Raw genomic sequence first — 11494 nt, 5'->3', positions numbered from 1 at the left:
TTTAATCTTCATAAATTAGTTTCCTACTAGAAACTGAAATGTTGAAACTGTCGCTGAACTTCACACACATGCCAAAGTCTTAATTCATGGACAAATTAGCTCTTGAAAAAAGCAGGCAACCAAAGGAATAAAAAGGCAGATTTTATACATATATACACACATATAAATACTAATTAATATTGCCATGGTTAACTCTTTACTTTGTGAGCTATCCCAACCAGTAAATGGACTCGATGATCTCTAGAGGTCCCTTCCAACACCTAAAATTCTGTGATTCTGTGAAATATTTTTCACAAAGAGCTATATAATATGAAAGTGAAATCTTACATAATGATAATTTCCAATGAAAGGCCTTGGATTTCACAGCTCTTGTATTTGCAAGTTGGAATCATTATAAAGAAGCCATTCTCATGCAAAGTTGATGACTTGGAACTCAGACATTGAGAAAAACAAACATTTATTGTGTACTGACTGTGTGCACAACAGCACCAGCAATAAAATGAATTAAGAACGTATTTTTATTTTAAAAATATATTAGTGACAGTCAGCTGAAGCACTATTTAGCTGGCTCTTACATAGATACCCTGACCAGAGAGATTTTATAAGATGTGGAGGCCAAAAGATCACTTTGGTTTTGTCTTTCATTTATTTATTTATTTATTTATTGTACGACTAATTAGTTTTCCATGTAGCAATCGTGCCTTGAAATTTTTTAATTGAATTAATCAGCTGTGAGTAATTCTGTGAGTACAAGAACTGACTAACACTATTTTTTTTTTTTAACTACAGCTTTGTTTGTTAGGTAGAAATTGATATACCACAACTTTAATTTAAAACTATCCCTTACAGTGAAGCAACCAAATCCAGCAGTTTGTTTTAATGTGATGTGGAATCACCTGACACTGTGAATTGCCAAAAGCATCATTTCTCAATAAAACAAACGGAGGGGGAATAGAATCAGAATCGTTTGAGTTAGAAGATACATTTAAAGATCATCTAGTCCATATCCCCTGCAATTAACAGGGACATCTACAGGTACATCCTGCTCTGCTCCAGCAATGAATGTAAAGAGAGGAGGGGAAAAATTAAAAAAAGCTATTCTTAGAACTTTTTCCAAGTGACCATGAAGGTCATAAAAACTGTCACTCTAACAGCGGTTATCAGCTTGCATGTGTAGGGCAGATTATTAGTCAGACTTTGAAACAGCTTTGTAGTTCTTCCTTTTTAAGAAGGTCTTTGAAAGGAAAGGGAGATCAAAGTCAGTCTAAATTCCAGAGCAAATTGGCATAACAGACATGGAGACAGTAGAGAATACAGTCTCTTGATCTGTGCTGGAACACCAGTTCTGCTAAAACTGTAAGTATGCCATCTAATTCACCATAGATCTCATGTAATGACAGTAAAGATCTTTTGTAATACCAACACACAAGAAAAAAAATCTTGTGTGATATTTCCTTCTTTTTTGACTGAGTTATTTATATAATATGAGATTATCAAGTGAAATATTTGAGATTTCTGCCCATAAATACTCCTGCTTATAAGGAGACATAAGACTGTTCAACAAATTATAGTGATGCCTATCTATATAGTTCTAGAAACCCTGAGGAAAAAAATGAACAAATTACAGAAGTGTTTATAAAACAGCTGAAAACATCAAATAAGATGTAAGCGTGCTCTGTTTCAAATGTGGAAGGACATTTTTTATTTTCATCTTGATAAAGTAGTATGTTTCAACCAAATTACAACAAAATTACCACAGATTATTTTAAAAAATACAAGAAAATATTTAGAAAATTTTATATATTTATATACACATTTTCTTAAAAATTATCTAGTGTAAACATTAGCATAGCAAGTTAAAATAATATTACAGTTTATTAATACTTAGGTGAATGCTGTATGTACATATGCTTTAGAATTAATACAATCCTTTTTACAGTTTCACAGGAACACCACAGTTTCTCCAAATCAAAAGGGAAATGAAGCTTCTTCGTTTTCCAGCACGTTTGGTCCCATATACAAGATATTTATCTCAGTTTTCAGGGAAAAAAATGAAAATGTAGCCATTCAGAATTATATGTTCACTCAAATTTGCATTTCGGTAATTTTTAGTGTCCTAAATTATTAACACTCTGCTAAAGGGAACAAATACTACAGTAACTTCTGTAATGACAACAGACATCAGCTTTAAAATCTTGTTAAGTAAACTGATTCCTCTTACATGGGAGTACAATATATTTGTGTAAATGGAACAAAGATATACATAAATATTTTAAAGTCCTGATACTTGCAGCAATTTGTGAATCTGGAAAATTCATTCCTCTCTAAACATTTTAGTGGTGTTTTCTAGTATAAAATCATGCAATTATTAAACAAAAAGTTGCCATTATCATTAATTAGAAGTATCCTCTTCTAATTTTTGAGAAGAGATTTTATAAACAACTGATGTTATCTATAACTGGACATGAAAAGTACAGTTAGAACAGAGTAAGATATATGCAAGAAATAAATGAAATTTATAATGTCAGAGCAAGTTTTTATCTTTCATTCAATATGTGAAATAGAAAGCAAGTTAACTGATACTCATATAATTCATATATGTAATTTCATACATTAAAATGATTCTTTCGATACAGAATACTAAGAAACTAATAAAAGGGCTGAATGTTCAATCAAATTAATATTCAAGGTAGTAATAATACAAAATGTTGACTAAAATATCCTAACATACAGAAAAGGAGAAAAAAAAAAATTCTTGAGTTAACTACTTTTCTAAAAGTAACATAAGCTCCAATACAGAAGTACTGTTTCTGTTTCCAAGGAAAAAAGTTATATCCTAATGTTACATGTGTTTATTTTATTATTAACAGGAGTTCTAGTTGGAAGAGCACACAGTGCTGTTATCAAAATTTGCAAGAGGATATAATTTGGTTTAATTTAATTTTATTTATTTATTTTAAAGCAACTGCTCCACAGATTTATCTTGGGAATTATAAGCAGATAAATTTATTTCTATCCACAGGTATAGACTATCTGCTCTCAGAATTACTAGACATTGAATGAAAGATGTTTTGATATGGTGGGTGTTGTGGAGTGTGAGGGCTGAACCTTTGAAATGGCATGAAACTTACAGCAGAACTGCAATCCTCATTTGCTTTGAAACAAAGAGAATTACATCCATATCTGAAAGCATTAATAACTGATTCTGTTAACAAAACATTATCTTCTTAAATTGTTAATATGGCCTGATGAACAGTATCATTAGTTCACTCGGGGCTCACTGAGTCTTATTTATTATCAGCTTGCTGCTCTGAGTGACTCAACTCCATTTGCTAGTAGCTTCTCAATAATTTGACAGCTACCATGCTGACATAGACATTGGGGTTAGATGCCAATATAGACATTATTCTATAAAATAAGGCATTTTGTAACAAAAAAAAAAGAAAAAAAAAACAACTTAGCAATAGGTCACAATTTTGAACCAACGGACTTTAATACCATTAAGCCCTTTCTTCAAGTACTTGTATTAATTCAGTCATGATGGTGTATGACTTCAAGCGGATTCTGTAAGATAGTATGATTTAATTTCAACTATCACATCAACAATATATTCCAACAAAAAGTAACTGGCTTTGAGATTACTAATCTTCCTAAGAATATATAACTTAATGAATGTATTAATGTAACACTTTATGCTAACATCCTGCCTCATTTAAACCTTGAAAATTACATTTCCAAAAACTTGATTTAATGGAAAAAGCAAGGTCAATACACTGCATTCTCTACAATGAATGACAGACTCTCTAAATAAATGAGATTCTGAAAAAACACGGTCAATATTTAAGGGATTAATAGTGACAGACAATTACATTTGCAAAAGATCCAATTCTTGTCTGCCCAGTTTTTCTTAGAAAATTGTTCCCTTTGAGTGTGACAGGAGAGCAGTGTTAAAATTAAGAAGTAATGCCATTTACTTTCAGAATTTATTTTGAATAGACTCTAAAAGTTGCAGATGAGCAGCCCAACCTAATATATCTGAAGATAAAATGTGAATGAAATGGAAATAATACTTAAAGTTTCTAAACACCACGCTGTAGCCTAAAGCTTGAAGGAACAACTGCTGGGATCAGACAGGCCTGAATCCTGTATTATACATTCACAGAGACGTTCAGAGCAGACAGAAAGACCTGGCTGAATACATAAACTCACTTTGCATCAGCCACAGACCAGACCTAAGGATTTAAGAGCACTCAGCTATTATGAAAATCTGAGACTTGTAAAAAATGATAACTACATGCTACAGAATGTATTTACGTGCATGGAATTAGGCGATATAAGACAAACTGGTACAATCCACTCAGTTGACTGAATCTTTGCTGCCTTTGCAGCTATTTTACATGAACAATACATTGGAATGCTTAATGCCATCAAGTCATCCTTCATCAACTGTCATTCCTGATTTTGATGAATAAACAATTAGTGGGACTTGTGATAGAGTTGTAATTCTATAGAAGACAGACCATTTTAGAATGTTCTGAGGTGCTAAAATTTTGGGCATTGGTTGTTCCCAAGCATCTCTTCACAGTCATGCAAGTAGCACCTTTCATAGGTATCCAAGTGAGGTGGAAAATCTGACTTGTGAAGAAAGGCTTAATTGAACTATCTTCTGAGTTCAGATAAGCCACAGATGAGTATTTAAAGGGATTAGTAATGCACTCACTACACTACCTTGTATTACACACAGTTTACAGACTGTATTCTTAGCAGCAGATATATAACTCAGATGAATTTAATAAAGAACAAATTGTACACAGTAAACAAGTTCAGAATTTTTGTGTAATCTACATACATTAAAAAATTAAAAGAACTAAAACAAGAATGAAATAATTTTAAGAGCCAAATGTAGAGACAAGAAAAAATCCTCCTCAGCAACTAGAACACTTTAGAAGTTGGATTGTGTAAAATGAATTTTCTTACCATTTGCAACTTTCAGAATAAAATCCTTAATCTGTGAATTATTTCCTGAAAACACAAACAGCTTCAAGTGACAAACAAATACATTACAAAGGATTTCATACAGTGCTTTCTTCCAGATTTACTTGCAATTCATTATTAATTGATGTGTGTTATAATTCTACTAACCAAGACCCTGTTTTCTGAAAAGTGAATTTAGTTTTGTTTCAGAGTGGAACCACCATTACAGCTGCTTTTTCCTTCCAGGGAATGCAAAGCTTAACTTGCCAGCAGTGCATCAAACTGAAGTTTGGAAAGGTTTTAACTGACTTACTACTACTGGCTTTTCTTCTTTCTTCATTCTTTCTTCAGTAAATACTTCAGTTACACAAGACACCAACAGTAATTCAACTTTTAATTAACAACAACAACAAAAAAAAGCTATTTCCCAAGTTGCACTTTCAGATTTTGGATTTTGATCCAGCCCACAGCCAATACTTACTGTTTGTAATGATTCCTACTCAAGAAGTGCCATTGAAAATGACTAGAACCATAACTAACTAAAGAATGTGAATTGGTCACAGGTTCTGCAGAGCAGAAACTTGTCTGCCAGAGTCTGATAGAGCACTGATGTAAAGAGTCTGTTATGAATCATCAACTTGAGTTACTTAATTTTTTTTTCCTGCAGGGTAACATTAGGTCTCAGTATCTACTGATGTGAGAAGAAAATTAGTAGATACTGAAATGACAAGATACACAAACTTAAATTAACATTATTCAATAAAACAGTACTTCAGAGGAAAAGGATGTTCTTACACAAAAGAAAACCAGAATAAAACTGACAGAAAAACTGGATGTACACTGCTTAAACTCAATGAAGAAAAGATGATAGCTAAAATACAATTGACTGCCTATGGCAGAGCAACTGTTGGATACTGAACTAGCTTCCAGTTAATCCTTGTCTGAACTTCCATCACCTGTAGTGATAAGGGACTGTTCAGTAGCAACAGTGACAAGTTAATAACAAACTATAACCCAAGACTTGAAAACACTATTTCGTACCATGCTAATTTTGTGGTGGTTTACAGGAATTAATAATATTGCACCTAGCCTTAAATCAAGACTGAAATTTCACTAAAAAATTATGATATTCTCTGATTTTAAAGAATTACTTGCCACAGATGAAAGCTATTGAAAATACCTAGCTAGAAACATAGAAAAGCTCTTTTTCCACTTGTACCATTTTCCCCTCGTCATCTACTTGGTCACCTTTAAAAAAAAAAAAAAGAAAACAATAGTAATTTACAAAAAAAACCAAAACAAAACAGTATTCCTATTTACAAAAGATTATAAATTAGTGAGGTCATTTTAAGCACTTTTTTCTGACATAATAAGAAGTGATATACATAGCAGTTTTTTTTTAAGGAAAACTGTCATGACATAATACTCATGTGTGAACCAGAAAAATGAACACGTGCAAAGGCAGACACAACAACAGAAACAAGCAATTTGCTTGAACAGAACAAAGGAGAATATGTGCAATGAAGCTTCAAAAAACAAAGAAAATGCTTGTAAGTGTGATTGAGCCCTTGTAAAGAGCCCTCATATTCTTTTTGAGAAAGTGATTACTGACTTCCAAAGGAGTCAGGATATGACCCTTAGTAATAACTGTCTTTTTTCAGGATTTAAGTTGATGCAGCTGTAGTCTCTTCAGGAGCTTAAATTATAAATACAAGCTACAAAGGAATCACAGAGCAACTTAAAGTACTTAGTGCCAGTATTCAGAATTAGAAGGGTCAGAGATCACCGCTTTGAGGTTCCAGACTTCGTGGCTCTCTTTGATGGCTGCGAGTCAGTTTTGGGAAGCGTGTAGTCACTCTCAAGCAACTGCTTTTGCTTACTCCTTCTCCAGAAGGTGGAATATCGCTAGGAAGAAAATAAAGGCAGTGGTAACTAGTTTTTTATAAGTTATGCACAAATTATTCTGTCATAATTTTGAACATGAAAAAAGCAGATGTTATGGGAGCCTGGCACATAACTGAGAAGTACTGCACACATCTTCAGCTACATAGAACTGCATTTTTTCTACAGGTATCTCAACTTCAATTTACAAATGGGCTCTTTCAATAATGAGAACTGGTAGAACTTCCAATACTTTATGGAAGGTTGCAAATTACAAGATGAAGTACTAGCTGAAATTTGGAAATGGAAATAAGCATTTTGAAGTGATAGAAGTACAAGCACAATAGACATAAGCTCGGATGATGCTCTACTTAACAATCCTCTAATTGTGGATGGATGTATCATTATGCGATGAAGTACATTAGCAATACATCCCTGTTGCAAATTCTTCAGTCTCTTCTGACCCACAACAGACTACAGTCTTACATGAATGAGCCTTTTTGAAGAGACTCTGAGAAGTATATTAGGTTCAAGAACAAACAGTAACATAAAATTCAAGCTTACCTACGTGATATTCAGAGGCTATACACTCCTCGGAAAACTACAGTATAAAGGGATAGCATTGTACTTTTGCCATTCTCTTGGAGGACTTCAGATGGTTTTTAATTATGCTGCTCACAGACTAATATATAAATTTTACAGTTTACAGTTTGTAACTCAGCTAGGCCATAAAATTACACAGCATACAAAGTCAAGTTTACTTTTATAATTTTTTTAACATTGAAAAAAATAAATAAATAAATTATTTATCTTCAGAGTGAGTTAACAAGTCCAAAAGGGAAGAACTACTCTTCTGCAGTTCTTGCCATTTTAAATAAATACAGATCTTTTAAAAAAAGATTACCCTGTGTTCCCCTTTCCTACAGTGACTGTTCTCACAGTTCAGACGGCCCTGTAAAAGCCATAGGCACGTGCAGGCTCCACTCAAGCATTCTGTGCACCCTCATGGGAGAAACTGCAGCAGGTCAAAGGACAAGGTCTGGGGTCAAGTGGAAAATTCACTTGCAAGAAGCAGAATACTTCAACAAGATGGAGCAGCTGTACCATTGGTAGCAATTAACTTTGGAACAACAATGCAGACAGATGTTATTTACTTTACTTATAATAACAATATAATTCAGTACAGAAAAAAAAAAAAAAAAGTGTCCAATTTAGATGATAACATTAACAGGAAAGAAAAGGATTTGAAATGGCAGTGTATTTTATTCGTCTAACTTCCCTTACGAAATAGCCTAAAGTAATAGTTAAAATAGTAAGTTAAATGATTTTTCTGAATTAAAATTCACTGTGTTCATAAAACAGTCTTCCCAGGCAACCAGGAAGTCCTTTACATTAAAAAAAAAAAAAAATAAAAAAATAATAATAATAATAATAATAATAATAATAATAATAATAATAATAATAATAAACAAACTAGAAGTAGCTGTGGCATATATCCTCCTTTAATAACAAGACTAACAATCTAGATCTTTAGTTCTATATTTTCTTTTCAACAAAATCAAAATTCTAAACATTAATTTAGCATATGTTACTAACTTTTGGTTGCCAAGGATAATAGGATTTCCAACCCCATGGTCCTTTGAGTCGGTATTTTGAAACTCAGCACTGCTTTCTAATTTGCTATAGAGAACTCTGGTCACGTGAATTCAATTTCAGCTGTGCTCATAAACATTCTTTTAGTACATGAATATCATTATTCACTGTTTTTATATTATTTATAAAAATACAGCCACACAGTGTTTATTCTCTAGTGTTTATAATACAGCATGGGGTAGCAGTGATTTCAGAGGCTTGGATTTTTTTGTTAGATATATATGTTTTGTAATTTTGTAGATACAGCAGCTTTTAAATATAAAGTATGCAACTTTTTTTCATTGATTTATTTATTTTTGCCTGATTGGGCTTTTCTCAAACTTACTTAGGTTAATTTACCAGAAGGATCGCTGCTGATAGTGCTTCAGTTTTGTCAGGCCAACAGAAGCTATTATGGGTCATTTGTAGTGCAGAAGAAAGCACAGTTATGTGCAAATACTATAACTTCGTGATGTACTTTTCTGAATGAACATCTTAATACTCAAGCTCCTCCTGCTGGTGCATCCACAAAATTACATTAATGACAGCCCAGAGGAAAATCACCTTTCCCTTCCGGAGAAAAAAATACCATTAAAGTGAAAAGTGAAAAAGTGCAAAATGAGTTCCTCTAAAAGAATAAATGAACATGTCATTTATACCAGTCTGTCTTGACAGGAATAGTTGAGGTAATAAAATTATCTTAAGATGAACACTGACATGTGTAAAATAAAAAATAAAATTGCAAGTAATTCTGCTAACTTAAATGATATTACTTCCAAAAAAGATTTATCAAATAGAAAATTACTGCTGATTTGTCTTAAATGCATAATTATTTTTTTACTCATCATAGTGGAAATTCATTCAAATCATCATGTCATATAGATTTAAAGAAAGCAATTTATAACCAAGGAATAATCTTGATACATCCCACACAGAAAGACAAACAGGACCTTAAAATTAATTTCAGCTGTTGTTGGCCTGAAACATTCACATGGAAACAGAGGTTGGATGGTGAAAAAAGATTTGGAGCATTAAAAAAAACCAAACCAAAACAAAAAGCCATACATTAGTAAATATACATCCTAAGCCCCTTCTCTTCAACACTATTCCCAAAACTGATGCAAGAACTTGCTAGAGCTGAAATCCTCAAGATAAATGGCTTTTTACTCTGCAATCAAAACTCTCTCATTTCTGTCTCATGTTAATGGCTTTAATCTATTTCTGGCCTCCAGGTCAAATGATCAAGTCTCTGGCACTACATAAGACACTTTTTCAAACCAACAGACACATCCTGTGAGCTCTTGGGCAGAAGTATGAGCATATTAAAATAATCCTGCCATTTCTGGCAAATACATGTGAAGATGAAATTGAAATATTTGTTTTGAATTTATTTTTGCCAATCTTCATTTGGAATTGAGGAAGAAGGAATAAGCATATCTGCATGCAATTCTTTTTGTTCTATTACCTTCTTAACCACTGAAGTCTTACCAGGGTTTAATTTTGTAGGCTGTCTGGCAGTCACGCCAGAATCTGTTTGCTATGCGGGAACCTGCTCAGCCATAGAATACTCAAGTATCAAAGGCTCAAGTTCCCTGCATTCTCACCTTGTCTCAGCCTGAAGAAAAAACACAACCAGCTGAGAATCAATTCCTTTTTCCCCACCAGGTCACTGTTTAGAATTTAAGCATTCCTGATTGATCTGCCTTGCATTTGTTTGGATACCAATCCTGATACATTTATTTTGTCTAGGTGTCAAGTTCTGCCTAAGGTGCATCTGTAGAAAAAGCTTAAAATTATTGTCTTTTTAATCAGCTTCTAGTTTCTCCAGACCTTTCATTAATGTCTTAACTTACACATATCAAAATGTAAGCCCAGCTTTGGGTGTTTTTCTTTATGCACCTAGCATGTGAAATGGCAGTATTCTCTTCAATGACATCACAAGTGCTTACATAAATGTATTTTCCATCTCATTTTTGACTTTTCTGAATAATGTTAGAGAGAAGTTTCTTATAAAGTACCTGGAATTGGAATTACTTTTGTACCAGCCTGAGATCAAAATAGAATATAATAGTAAAAGCACACCCTGGGAGCACAGTAGAGCCCAGGATCAGGCTACTTATCTCACCTGGAAATGTATCTGTGGAAACAGTAACGAGTGTGGTAGTATTAGATGCACCTCATGAAAAAAGGCATTAGCAGGCAGATAAATCACATAGTTTTCCATTGACATTTTCTTGTGGGATTCATGTTTCTGTTTGCCATGACAATTAATTTGTTTAAAACCCAAATACTTGATGGGTTAAGCTCGATCCAGTCAGAAAGTTGCCTCAAGAAGTTAATAGTAAACAATGCCAATACATTATTAAAGACATTCTTGTTAATCCATTGAGAAATAATTCTATCTGCCAGTACAACATATCTCAGCACCTTCTTCTGCCAATTACAATCAGTTATAACACCTGTTCAGTGGCAATATTAACTAAGATTGTGACTTCAAATAATTTTGTATACTTTAGTAACACATGCCAGTCTGGTTTACACTTTTTTCCAGTTGCTGAAATGTAAAACAAATTGGAGGCACGTTCTGGTTATCCCTCCCAACTTTGTAGAAATGAAATTTAACTATTAATGAGAAACAGGGATCTACACTTAGTAATACAAAAGACTGGGCTGGAAAGTTTAAACAGTCAGCTTTTATCAGAAGAGATACAAAGATATGGGTAAAATTATCCCCCTACAGTACAACTTGATATCGAAATTTCTGAAGATACTAGTATAGCAAAGATGTCAGGTTAAATACTGAACAACTACTCCCTCAAAGATTAGGTCTGGATTGACCAAGAAATTAAAAACATCAGTTCTAGTATTAGAAAGGAGCAAGATGATGGAGAATTTTATCTTGGAGCAGTTTCATTTTACAAGCAGCCGGAAGAAAGTCTTCTGAGACGCCTATACAACACGTGCCTATGGTTCCCCTTCACAATATTACTGTACAGGCTCAAAGAAT

The 11494-nt window shown here is 33.2% G+C and overlaps 1 protein-coding gene across 4 annotated transcripts in view; it reads right to left on the bottom strand.

Annotated features, from left to right (window-relative positions):
* Positions 1 to 1674: 1674 nt before the first annotated feature.
* SNX29 (sorting nexin 29) overlaps positions 1675 to 11494 on the bottom strand; it is an 83555-nt gene continuing 73735 nt past the window's right edge. For 3 of the 4 annotated variants that reach the window (XM_085513746.1, XM_015876438.3, XM_085513747.1), the window contains exon 21: positions 5317 to 6879. In XM_085513746.1, coding sequence (XP_085369872.1) covers positions 6750 to 6879 — 130 coding nt within the window. In that variant the 3' untranslated portion in view covers positions 5317 to 6749. Of the gene's footprint in view, positions 6880 to 11494 lie in introns of all 4 variants that reach the window. The other variant, XM_085513744.1, reaches the window with a different exon arrangement.

This window comes from Coturnix japonica, chromosome 13 (genome assembly GCF_054131305.1).
Source record: "Coturnix japonica strain WE chromosome 13, WE-NBRP24, whole genome shotgun sequence".
Taxonomy (NCBI): Eukaryota; Metazoa; Chordata; class Aves; order Galliformes; family Phasianidae; genus Coturnix; species Coturnix japonica.
Note: the sequence above shows the minus strand (reverse complement) of the source record. Positions and strands in the feature narration are given on the sequence as shown.